The sequence below is a fragment of the Talpa europaea genome (genome assembly GCF_964194135.1).
Source record: "Talpa europaea genome assembly, chromosome: 1".
NCBI lineage: Eukaryota > Metazoa > Chordata > Mammalia > Eulipotyphla > Talpidae > Talpa > Talpa europaea.
In genome coordinates this window covers 137,970,783-137,984,810 of record NC_140073.1, presented here as the reverse complement: position 1 = coordinate 137,984,810, position 14,028 = coordinate 137,970,783, and the positions used below count along the sequence as shown (strand labels likewise).

Genomic DNA, 14,028 nt, shown 5'->3' with positions numbered 1-14,028 from the left:
TCATCATTAATCAGCACCATAAAATGTTAGCTGCAAATAAGCACATAGGTAAGTTTTGTCCATGAAAAATAAGGAATTAGTCAATGGGTGAAGTCTCATGAAGAAAAAGTTACTTAGGAAGGACTCTCTGAATAAGGTTCTTAAAAAGTGACTAACAATTCAATCGTGAAAGGAAAGAATACTAAGGCATAACTAAGTAAACTGAAATGAAGCTGGAATCCATATTTGTCTCTGGGAGAGAAAGTGGGGAATCAGTTCCTTTAGATCAAATATGGTGGGTTGATTTCAGAATGGCAGCTACTGCTTTATACTGCTTTTCCAGCACTGTACTTCCTGTAGTGGAAAAGACTCTTGGAGTCCACATGGCGAGATTTCTGCACAGCTTCAGCAAAAAGTTTGGTCACCTGAAAATATAAGAATAGGAATTTTAATCAACCAACATTACATGAAAGTGAATGTTTAATGAAGCAAAAGTGACAAGTCACAGTTTCTGTTCCCAATTTTCAAAGGGGTACAGGATAAAAGACACAATTTTTATTTAATGGAAACTTTCTCCTGTATCTCAGATCCCACTGTAAATAAGCCTTTCCCCCACCCCACCCCACCTGAGAATGACTCAGAAAATGACTCTGAAAATGACTCAGAAAAAAAAAAATACGATGGGCAGATGCAATAAACTGGGTGGGTCTAAACACCACATGATCATTTTCTGAGAATGAGACAAGAGCTTGCACTATATCTTGGTCTTCAGTCATAAATAAAGTGTTGCTTTTATGTGGTCACTTTCTTTTAAAAATAATTAAATAAACTCCTGTATCTTTATTCCATACATGCTACACTTTTTTTTTATTTAAAGGTTAATTATATGGAAAATTAAGAAAGATATGGCTATCACTGGCTTTTGATTATCTCAACTGCTTCATCACCAAATGCCCCAGTTAAGTCATGACCTGTCATAATGGCAACATTATTTAAGATTATTTCAGCTTCTTTTTAGAAATTCTGAATGTCATGAGAAGAGAGATGTGCATATATTGTAGAAGACTCTTAAGAAAGTGACAAAAACACGACCCTCATGCGGTCTGTATTTGAGTAAAAGAACATACCTGGAAATTAGTGAGGAGAGCAATTCCACTGTCAACAGCTGTCCTCCGAATCACATAATTATCATGGACAAACTTAGTGTTGTTATTGGGAAGGTTAATCACCAGGTCAATGCTGCCATCTCGAATCAATCTATGAGAATAAACAAAGAAAACCAAAGAGTGTAGATTTGAAAATAAGTTTTTAAATATGCTAAAATAAATCAGCATCAGTCACTAAGTCAATGCCACGTGGAGCCGACTGCCACTTTCCCTCCTCTATGCCCAGGTACACGCTCAAATTACACTCATTTGTGAGTTGTAATGTTTTATTGTGTTCTTGAAAGGAAACTGGTAAAAGCCTAAGTAGAGGAATAGAAACGCCATCTGTCCATCATCAGAATTAGCAACTTGATAGATACTCTCTTATTTTACAAGGAGGTGATTTCTCTAGCAGGAAAGATATTTCACCCCCTTCTTCTCTCCCATATTGACAGTTTTCCTCCATCTTCTTCCCAGTGTCTCTCAGTTGAAGGTATGAGAACACAGGTCAACTGATTCTGAATTAAACCATTTCACATTTTGTTTCTGGGATGCTTGTTACACACACTAGGAAACATTAAAAGTCAAAAGCATGAAGTAGTGCTAATTATTGTTTTACTGCGCTCCACACAACTGACTTAGAGCATCACTGGACGTCTCCTAAGGTTCAAACAATTTGCCCTTCTTTTACAAATTTCATAATGATTTATAGGTTACCTTATTAAAAGCCCCAAAAAACAGTATATTTAATAGAATTTGGTATGACTTAATCATTTAAAAGGCTGTAATATCCTGGAGCAACCCAGAATCATCTGCTATACACCTACGCCACATAGTTTTGAAAGTATTGATGTCACAATGTCCTAGAAGGCTCACACAGTGTGCTGAAGTAATATGACTTACCAATCTACTGATGACACAGATTAAGTCAAAATAAGCAATCAATCAAAGAGAGACAAATTAGGTAAACCAATGGATTACATCATAGCATATGTCATTGTCTTTTGCATATAGAAATTGCTCAATAAACTGATTCTTTGATGATTCAACTCAGGGAACTACAACTAAGCAATGTTACTTTTGATATACACAGATGCACAATGTAATCTGACATGAAATGTAAAGGACAGTATTATATTTTTCATGTCTTCACTTATTGGTGTCCATCAGATCTTGGTGTCTATCAAGGAAAGAACCCTACTAGAAATCATTCTGAAAGTTGATACATATCACCAAGTATACATATGGTATTTTAAGCTTTATTAGAACAGCAAAATTGTCAAGAGTAAAAGTTTACTATCATCCACAAGTTTACTATCATCCACAAGTTTATCATCCACAAGTTTAAATTGGCTCACTAAGACATATAATAGACTAAATTGAGGTTTTTGCATCATACCATTTCCCAAGATTAATCTTTCTATGTTACCATCTCAGAAAACAGTCTGCCCAGTTCTTACTTTCTGATGGAAGAGAGGCTAGGATTCTTTCCTTCCTGAGACGGCCAGGCCACTGGGGTGGCAGGGACGTTGTTGGCATTGAGCCAGTCTGATGTGGCTTCTGTGGCAAAGAGCTGCATTTAAAATGGAAAAATTGGTTACTATACAATGGGGCAGTCTTTCATAGAGGAAAGATGCTTAGTGATACACAGGCACCATTTAAAAGATAAAGTAGAAAAAACTAGTGAGCATGCAAAGCAATACAGTGTCATGAATAGAGACCTGGACTCAGAAACTGGAGGCAGAGGCACTTAATTGTAAGAATGTTTTAATGAGGAAAAATTTAAGAAACTCAATTGTACTGCTTTAATAAGGGAGAAATATACAAAATTATTCATGACTAAGAGCTCACTGTCAGCAAGTCAACAGTTTCATGACCACAGCCCCACCCTGAGCCTCGGGAATAATTTTGTTTCACTGACTGAATCAGGCCTTATGTGAAGGTGTTCATGGCAAAGAAGTTTTACTTGTAACTATAACAGCTGGAAACTGATTTCATATGACAACAGGAAAAGGGAAAATACATGGAAATGCATTAGGACTTTGTCTCATATCTGTGTAATCTAAGTTTTTACCTCTCAACCTTTAAGTTTGTAGCAATTTTGTAAAAACTTAACTAGTCTTTCTAATCATTTTATTCCATTGATGTTTTGAAACCACCAAATGAGTTATACCTTTCAGGTTGAAAGGACTTATTTTTAACTATTTCATTCCTGAAGATTCTTCAATGTTCTCTTTGGTGGCTAGATTTCAGTGTTGACAGAAGGCAACATGTAAAAAATTAGTATCACATACCTTGAAACCTTCATTGTGTAACTGTTCAGCCACACCAAGGAATCTGGGACGGAATGATTGCTGAAAATAAAAGAATTCAACAAAATCCACTTTGTAGATATACAATATACATGCTTTTTAGTCATAAACAATGTGCTATTTCTTCAGACCATCATGAAAAGCAATGGCAAATATCACTAGCTCCTTTATATTCCACGATGACAAGTTTTTTCCTTGTATCCTCCTATGGTGAATATGAGTTCTTAATTCCAACATATATGAAATTCCACCCACATTTTCTTGCCCTCTATTACTATCTTATGCTCAAATTCCTTCACTCCCAACTTAATCCACTTAGTCTCCGTCTGTAGTTTCAGATCCACTCCAGTTCTGCACAAATCCTTCTCCTGGTCAGCGGGAATTTAAAGACACCGGGGTTAGAAGCTCAGTGCCCAGGCAGTCTTGTCAGATGCGCCATGTGTTGGATGTGATCTAACTGCTGAGTTCTAACTTTGTATTGTATTGCCATTCAATAATAGATCCCATTCTAGTACCTACAGGAGCCTCCCTACAAGAAGGCAATCATTTAGAGCTCAGTTTTACATTTTCTCTAAGACAGTAAATGCTTATAGTTAGAAGACTGGGCTCTGGATTCAACAAACTGCATTTCAATTCCTGGCTTTACCTTTCACTAGTAGTGTGCGTGTACTTAGAAAAGTTCGTGTCTTCGAGCTTCTAGTACTTAATTTTTCTAGTACTTAATTTTTATATTTACTTTTTATTGGTATCCACAATAAACTGTAACCTCAAGCAACTTAACCCCTGTGGATGGACTTTTCTTATCTGTTAAATGGGGATAGTAACAGTACTCATATCACAGGGTTGTGAGCATTCAATGTTCTGATTTCAAGCACTACTTAAGCTATAGCACAGTCGCTTCTTACTGACCTATTAATGAGTTTTTTTACATATTAGCTATTATTATTAAAAATATTTTTCAGCCTCCTACAGATTAGATTCCTGCACCTGCACCTGTACCCTCCATTCAAGCCTGGCTGTCACACTTAAAACACAAACCAACTTCTTTTCATATATATTTAATATTAGATGAGTGAACCTTATATTCCATGACCCTGTTCAGATATTTTCTCACAGTCCATCACTGTGACCTTCCTAGGGCCCCAGCTGAATCCATCTAGTTCCAGTTCCTGTCCTTCCTGGACCCCTGCCCATCACCACCAGTGTTCTCTAGTATGTCCCTGAACATACCACCTTCCTGTCATGAAAAACTAGTATTTGCAAGACAGTGGTATGAGTGAAAAGAAAATAGAGCTAAATGATCTACACAAAGATCAAACCCTGACTTTGATCTCATTAACATGAGTGTCTGAATAACAGAGATAGAGAGTATGCAAAAATTGCACACAGTTAAAAATACATTCATCCTGCTTCAAATAAGAGCATTTTGACTGTTTTCCCTTGTAAAACATTTATAAACAGATGGCATATTCTGGTTACTTTAGTAAATGTTTTGTAATCTACTTAGCAGTCATATTAATGATGGTTTAAAAAGTATATCATGGATATGATCTCATTCAGAGATTCAGAGAAGCTAAGAACTGTGCTAACAAAACATATAAAGATTGTTGCACAATTTTGATAATGTGCGACCCATAAAAACTCCTAATATTTACTTGCAGAGACTTTCTGAGAACAGATCTAAGTCCTAGGAAAAGACCCCAAAGACTATGTTCAAATATAAAATTCTTTCAGATCCTGGCCCTCTCGATCCCACAACTGCAGTTTTATGAGAGACAACTATTGGCAAATAGAAAAGATAAATGCATCTGGATGAATCTCAGCTAAGGCATGCTCCGGGGTTATTCATGACAGTCGTCTAGAACATGAATTGTAACCATGCTCTGGATAGTTGCTTTCCATTTCTGTTTCGGACCAACTAGGAAAAAATGGGTTGGCATGCAAAAAATTTATGACTAGACATTAAAAATAAAATAATAAATATAAAGAGAGTAATTCTTAGTGATTCTAGAACAATATAATGAGGTATGTGACAGTCTCTTTAAGAATATGTTAGGCAAAAGACTAGGACAATCATTTGCTCAAGTTAGATCCAGCTTAGAATGCAAGGGACTGAATTAGGTGACATTTTAGGTAATATTCATTTGTTTATGTACAAAACTGTATATGATTACAACACTGTAAATGACTGAGAGATATAAGACCACACCTCTTCAGATGTATATCACATGCTTAAAGTTCCTTGAAAGATAGCAAATATACATGGAACATTCAAGATGTAACAGGGTGGTCCCCAAGAAAGGGGGAGGTTCCAGGTTTCCTGCCCCACCCAAGGGAGGGTGGAGCTGAGCAGGGAGAGAAGCTGCAGGAGAGACTGAGGAAGGAAGCAGGATGGAGCCAGGAGACCTGGAGGAGGCGCATGGAGCCTAGAGACACGTGAAGAAACTGCGCTTGTCTTTTGGTCATGGACTGGGTGACACAGATGTGGGTGAGACCCGTGGGGAGGTGACAATGGCAGCTTTTATCTTGATGTTGATTTTGCTCTTTTCCTCCGGGCTTGTCTGGTTGTTTCTGACCCTTTTCTGTGGGTCCCCACTGGAAGATGCTTTAGACTTGGGGCAGGCTTTGCGGCCTTGCTCTGGGCCAATCCCATTTGGATGGAGTTTTACCCATGAAGGGACGGGTAACTTTGGGTTCTTGATTTAGAAACTAGATTCTTTGCCTTTCCTGTATTGTTTCCAAATTGTATTAAAGTCCCTTCCCATTAAAGTCTCATGTTTTGTGTTGATGCAGCAGATGACAGAACCCATTTAGAATAGGCAGGTTTGCGGGCTTTGGGCTGCCCCTCTCTCTGCCCTGTAATAAAGATGCATTTCTGAATCTAGTTAAGCCCCCCTAACATGTAACATTGCATCATAATTATCTGCTTAACACAGAACACACTTAAACAGGCACCAGTTCACATTAAAAGACTCAATACAAAGTTGTCCCACAAACACATATGGACTAATTGAACTAATATGCACTGAACTATTATCAATCTCTTAAATTTTCACTTAGCAAAAACCATAGGTAATCTGTAGGGTAAGGAAAAATGTCAGGCTTTTCTGCCCTCCCACCATCAGGATAGATGATGGATCCTTGCAGTCCTGAATGCATGCCTGATGGCGGGCACCTGGAATAGGGCATGGGCATAGGGAATAAGTGGGATTCACCTGGGCTGAGACCGGGCTTTTAAGGGCGGCGTCACAGGGACGCCAGCAGAAGCCGGAAGAGAAGCCGAGAAAGAAGTAGCAGAAGCCAAGAGAGAAGCAGAGAACGCCGGAGAGCCCAGATAGAGTGAAGACTTGCTGGGGGCCGGGAGGCCTGCCAGGCTCCCGGCCCCCAGCACCCCTGCCTGCCATATGCCTGGATGCCTGGTAAATCCCAATAAAAGACCTGCTGAAGCCACTGAGGACTCTGACCCCTCCTTTACCGGGTCTGCTGGATCATAGAAAACCTGCACCGTGTCCCTTCCTGCCCTTCCTGCCCCTACTTTACAAGTACAATGGTTCTCAAAACATGATCCACTAGGCACTAGCATCACCTGGGATTTGATTAAAGCATGAAAATTTGGATCCCACTACAGATATATAGAATCAGTGACTCTGGGAGTTGATCCTAGTAATCTGTAGTTTAACAAACGCTCCAGGTGATTCTGATATACATTTAAATTTAAGAATGGGAAAAAGCGATAAGAGGACCAACCTTGGTCAATGTCACAAAGAAAAATGTTCAGGGAGGAGTACTAGTATGTAATTTTTTTCTTTGCCATTTTAAAGTAAAATAAGTTAGAAAGTTCCCTAAGACCTGCAGACACCAGTCAGAACCTCATTATGGAGCTGTTTCAGTGCTGTCCCCCATGTGGAAAAGATAAATATCTGACATGACAGTATTGGCAGTTCCCAGCCAGGGAACCACTCTGCCTTCTGGTCTGGGTGTTGGCTTTCATAGCCACATTATAAACTTCTATCAAACATGTATTGAACACTTGTGACACATAAAACAGCCTCTCTACAAAAAGAAATTACAGCTGTCAGCTTGCATCTGAGTAGCCCCAGATTTAATAGCTGATTGAAAATACCTGGGTAAGAAACCATTTGTTACTAAAGGTGAAAAGTACAAGCTGATTTATTTTCTTAAAAAGTGTTTATAAGAAAGTCTTTACAACATATATATATACACATATATATATACATACATATATATATACATACATACATACACACACACACACACACACACACACACACACACATATATATATATATATATATACTTCTCCCAATTTTAATTTTCACCTTCTGGCTGCAGAAAAGAGAGCCAAGTTATATTGTAGGATGCGGGTAAACTCTGGGGATGACTGGACTGACAACTCTGTGGTTGTTCCTAGTGATTCCAAATGGAAGATAAAGGATTATTCATGTCACTTGGAGTTGTCTTTTTCAAATAAATGCTTGCTTTGTGTTTCTGAGTGATGCTGAAGCACTCACGTCAAGATGGCGCTCGCACGCCACAAGCACCAGTGAGTAGTCCAATCAGAGGGGAAAACAGCCAGTGCTCTTGATCTACTCCAGAGCAAATCATTTATTGTTAAAGGGTGTTGCAGAAAACTTCAAAACAAGGCAGAATGTCGACTCATAGCAACTAAAAATAAATTCTGATGGGACAAGGAAAATAGGGCAATTTTGTTGCCATATAAACCTGCACTAAGCCTTTCTTATATTAGCTCCAACTTGGTATATGGAGGGTGTGTGGTAGTGACACAACGACTGTAACTGTCAAGCTGACAAAGATCCTTTGACGAGATGTAAATCTTGATACTTTTTCCCCTGAGTCCTAGTTACACAGGATTGATGTTATGATTTTTTCAATCTTCCCAGGTAATTTGACCCATAGGATTTAACTTTGAGAAAGCAGAAATAGGGGATCTGTATGTGTACAGGAGTAAGATGGGAAAGAGAAGAGAGATAAAAAGTTAAGAAGATTGCCATATAGTTAGTGTGTGTGTGCACACACATGCATGCTTGCACACTGTAGGGTAAGGAAAAATGTCAGGCTTTTCTGCCCTCCCGCCATCAGGCATAGATGATGGATCCTTGCGGTCCCGAATGCATGCCTGATGGAGGGCACCTGGAGTAGGGTGTGGGCATAGGTAGATGGGATTCACCTGGGCTGAGACTGTGCTTTTAAGGGCAGCGTCACGGGGACGCCAGTAGAAGCCAAGAAGAGCAGAAGCTGAAAGAGAAGCCGAGAAAGAAGTAGCAGAAACCGAGAGAGAAGCAAGAGAAGCAGAAGCCGAAAGAAGGCCGGAGAGCCCAGAGAGAAGACCTGCTGGGGGCTGGGAGGCCTGCCAGCCTACCGGCCCCCCAACACTCCTGCCTGCTGTGTACCGGGTAAATTTCAATAAAAGCCTGCAAAAATCCACCGAGGACTCTGACTCCTCCTTTACCCGGTCATGGGATCAGAAAACCTGCACTGTGGCCATTCCTGACCCTACACACACACACACAATTTACTCACTAAATGTTACAAAGTGACTGGTATATGCTAGGAAGACATTACTACTTAAATATGTTCTAAACTATCAACAATAAGAAAAAATGTTTCCTGGTTCAAACACTTTTACCTCTCTTCCATATTTCTATTTTCCTCCATTTTTCTCATTCAATCTGTTTGAAAAATTAATGAATCAAGATATCTTCATTGGACCTCACTGGTGGCGCAAGGGGTTGAGATGCAACTATGAAGCTATTTGCAGCCACTGCAGCACGAGTTCAATCCCCGGCCAGAGAGCTACCCACATGGTGCAGCAGACCTCTCCTGACTCGCCCGCTGCTCCACTCAGCAGTGTATTTCAGTAAATCCGCCTGTTCTGTTCCCCATTGTGTCTCTGGTAAATCCTCTCACCTCCCATACCTCTGGCCTATACTCCAGTTCTTGTATGCATAAATAAATAAATCTTTAAAAACAAGATATCTTCATTAATCCTTCTATTCATAGCAGGCAGTTAGGTAAAGTTGGGAGGAAAAACCAAAAAAGATCCTTACCTCAAATAAATAGGATAGTTATTCACCATCCTCCCAGTTTAGACACAAAGAAATAATAAAGAAAATTAACTGTGCAGTACTGGTTAGCAATGCTCTTCTGTAAGTGAATTCTACACAGCATCCTACTAACTGAATGATTATATTAAGAATCAGAATGTAACTGATTTAAAAAAATCTAAAATGTATGGTCTAAGAACTTTGTTACATGACTAAATATCTTCCAATGTATTTTCTGTACCTAACGACCATTCTTACATTAATAGTACTATATGCCAGTTTTGACATATTCAACTGAGTTTATATGAAGTCTTCTGACCAAGTGGAATCATGTACAATAAAGTGATAAAAATACATAATGTACCCTGAAATATGTTTCATGTTTTAAATCACTTTATTCAGTTTCTATGAAACTTGGATTAAAAAGTTGAGATTATATTTGTTCCTGTTTTAACCGAGATGCCCACATGAATTGTGTAGCTATTAACTATCTAATTAGTAATATCTGTCATGTTGTTAGATTAATAAATAAGGGTACACATTTTTTAAAATATCACTATGAATAAAAATCCTCATAGAATAATGGAGAGACTATACATTAACTGTTGGTGAGAGTAACTTTTCCTTGCCTTCATATAAAGTAAGTCAGAGAAAGATTCTTATCCATTTCCAGAGGTTTAGGGGCCTGCTAATCAATTTTACCACAGCTGTACATATTTTATGAAATATAATTTTATTATATTTCATTAAATATACATTTTAACTTTATAGTTACTCTGTGCATATATTAATGGTAATTAAATACAGATTAAATTAAAGTTAAAAGTATATTTAAAAATATCAATTTCAATTAAATATGTTTATATATATTTAAAAGCTGAACATTATACACTCATGCACAGGGAGACTCATGTAGCTGCTGGAACATTCATTTCTTTAAAAATAATGCATTGAGTAATAGAACTTCAATAGACATAACCAGAGTTATTTTATGAAAACTGTTTTTTTTTTTCTCTACAAAACCCTTTTTTCTTGCAAAGCAAAATTTCTGTTAAACTGATGCCAAACTCACACAAATACTTCCGAGGAATCAAATTAATTTTTGCCTCACATTTCCCTGCAGCACTGGAACCAAACAAGGCACAATTTTATACATCACTGCCTTCTTAAACTGGTATTTTAAAATGTTAGCACTATTATGATTAGTTATGAAGATGGGGACTAAGGGCACAGTCTCCTCTGAATGCCCCCAGGTCTCACATTAAACTTTAGGCCATAACTGGAAGGTGGGCAAATACTCTCATACTTGTGACTTAATAATGCTTAATACCCATTTATAATGTGATGAGTCTCTCATATGGAGTGATTTGTCTCTAAACTGCCATCAAGCTTTGCAATTACAAGTCATCTTGTTAGCCTCTGCTCTAACTGTTCACCATCGCCCTTCTGGCACCTTTAGGGCACAAAATCTCAAGTTATTCTTCGCAGAAACTTCTCCAAAGTCACTACCCATCTAGTCTCCAGAGTCTAATTTACTGATATTAAGACACCCTAATAAAATGGCATGTATAATAATCACCTACTGGTTTGAGAATACCAGGTACTACTTTAATTATATTTTTATTGATTTTTAGGTAACCATGAAGGGTTTGAGCTTATTAAAAGAATAGCAGGGGTGAGATATATATATATATATATATATATATGACCATCTACAGTTTTTATAATATCCAAGAATTACTATTCCCAAAAGAAATTGAGTGACCATTTGGGGAGCACCTAGCATTTTTTAAGGAAACTTATGAACAGAACAGTTTGCACATTTTCTCAATAATTATTACCAGGAGTAACAGAAATTTCCTGGCTTCCACTTTGCCTCAAGATTTAAATTTGACTTGCAATAATTAATCAGTATTGCCTTTTTCATTGTATGAACATATTCACATATAATTATTTCATCCTGCTTTGACCTAGAAATGTTACTAAATAATAATATTTCAAGATCCTCCATAGTGTGCTCTGGGATATTCTACTTTCTTAAATACATTAAGCCTCTGTCCTTAAAGAAATTGCAATTCTTTGTGGAGGATCATGTATAGAAAATTTCTGAAATAATGCCCTTGACTTTTTTAACTTTGAATCTTTGACATTTAGTAGAAATTGAAATGTGAATGAATGAACAAGTGAATGAATGAGAGGAAGAAACAGAGGCAAAGAGGTGGCTAGTATGACTTCAGTTGGGGACATGTTGAGTTTGAGACATCCTGACAGAAGACTCCAGCAGATTGCTGTAAACATGAGATGACTAAAGATGAAGATTTAAAGGCAGACAGTTATAGAAAAGAGAGTGGATACTTTTGAGATGGATGAGTTCACAAAGGGAAAAATCAAAGACAGACATAGACATAAAAAGAAAAAGAGGAGGTATGCCCTGTCTTTTGGAAAGCCTACTTTCAGGGACTAAGGAGGAAAAACTCAGAGTAAAACATGTGGAAAAGATATAATGAAATAATAGAAGATATCCTTTTTAATATGTCCTACATCCCTTTCAGAACAACTACCCCTTAAGTGGAGACTTTTTCTTTCTGTCTTTATGTATTCATTTATTTTTGTTGGCTACTGCAACAGAAAAAGGCAAAATTCAGGAATCTATTGAGACCAAATGAACATTCTTTCTATAGACTGTTGTCTTCTTCAGCGGAACTTAAAATAAATCTGGCCTCTCCTATAGCATAATTAAGATTCCTGCCCCCAGCTACCCCAGCAGGTGTTCACCTATGGGTACGCAAGACATCACACACCACCTACCTGGATTCCAATCAGGATGCCTTTCTGGGGCATCTTAAATCCTGTGGAAAGCATTGCCTTTAGGAAAGCTGAATGGATACCTTCACCGAAGCAAGCCACCTGGTTAAGGATAAATGGAAAATAAAATGAAAGGAAGTTAATAACAGTCATCTACCCCTACTAGAAAAACAAAAGCAGAAACAAATACAAATGAAAAGCGCTTGCCGTGTATACGCCTTTGCTAGATTTTATCGAGTTGCACAAAAAAACATACAACCTGGGATTACAAGGCTGGCCAGGGCAGATGTATCTTATGTTTTTAATTAAGCATAATGAATGAATAAGCAATTCTTTCTCTATCCAACAACACTCCATGGAGCAACATAACTGGATTCTACTGTGAGTTATTTGGATACAAATCACAGCTTCTGCTCCATAATGTGGTGAGTTACCAAATGTTAATATGACTTAATGTTTAAATAACAGTATATGTCGTGTACACTCTGCAGCAATGCGTGAATTCATGGATCAGTAGTGAAATATATAACTGCTGTTCAATTGGTTAGGAGTCATTTCATACAGATTATGAGAAACACATCTGAGAAATTCAATAAATCCATGAAAATCTCAAAGGAGCTTATCCTTTTTCAAAAACTCATTTTCATAAATGAGGCAAAACACCCAGTTACTAATCCTGTATACCTCATTCATATGTAACAAACAATTCCAAACCAACATACAATGTGAGGATATACAAAAGCTTCTAATAGGTTAATTGTGCTGCAATATAACTCAAGTCAAATGGACACCTGACTATGGAATAGTGGTGTATCTGAGTACGATGGGAGTAGATTCTGTGATGTATAACATCATTTGGCACAGGTTCAGAACCACCATTAGAGTAAATAACACTGACAGCTAACTTCATTCTTTGAGCAAATGACTCCTTCACTGTGAAAGGAAGTTCTTGTGATTATGACCTTCAGTTGCCCACCAGAACATGTTGCTTTTTGCTCCATAGTGAATATTTGCATTAGTCAAGTACTGGCCAACTAACTAATGTCAGCCTAATTTAATAGAGCCTGAATTCTACTAAAATGAACTGGGTAACAATTGTAAGTGTAGATACAATGAAACATAAGCTGTTTCAGCAGTTTTCTGCAAAAAACATAGAAAGTTGAGTTGCAAGAATTGATTATGTTATGAGATTATTACTAACAATTCCCACTTCATTGCTAGGGAAGATAAAATGCCCATTATGTAGATCAGGAGCTAAAGGTTCATTCAGTCCCAAATAAACCATCTGAACACTGAAAATATCTCTGAAGCATAATTGAGATTTCATTAAGTTAGAATTATTATACTGATTTGAGTTATAAAATAGGCCTCATAATATCACACTAGTGACACTTCAAAAAATGATTCCACTGATGAAAGAATTTCTTTCCACACTTTTGAAACAAATACAAGAAAGGGGAAGCTGAATTTCTAATTTTTTTATATTTCCATATTTTAACAACTCCAATAATATATGTCTGGAAACTGAATGGCCATAGGCATTGAAAATAGAATTTCCATGAAAGAAAACATCTGTTCCTGATCCTAACCCTGAACTGGCTAAAACATCCCCTCTCCTGAGTGGCCATGGGATCAAGAGGAACTTGAAAAGAATCTCCTTAAAAAGTCAGGAAACATAATGTAGGTCCCTCATTTTAAACA

General features: G+C 37.5%; 1 protein-coding gene across 1 annotated transcript in view; it reads right to left on the bottom strand.

The window, feature by feature from the left end:
- Positions 1-245: 245 nt before the first annotated feature.
- CPS1 (carbamoyl-phosphate synthase 1) overlaps positions 246-14,028 on the bottom strand; it is a gene marked incomplete at its 5' end in the record, with an annotated part of 115,507 nt that continues 101,724 nt past the window's right edge. The window contains 5 exons of the mRNA XM_084254864.1: positions 246-404; positions 1,107-1,236; positions 2,585-2,697; positions 3,419-3,478; positions 12,331-12,429. Coding sequence (XP_084110990.1) covers positions 306-404; positions 1,107-1,236; positions 2,585-2,697; positions 3,419-3,478; positions 12,331-12,429 — 501 coding nt within the window. The 3' untranslated portion in view covers positions 246-305. The remainder of the gene's footprint in view (positions 405-1,106; positions 1,237-2,584; positions 2,698-3,418; positions 3,479-12,330; positions 12,430-14,028) is intronic.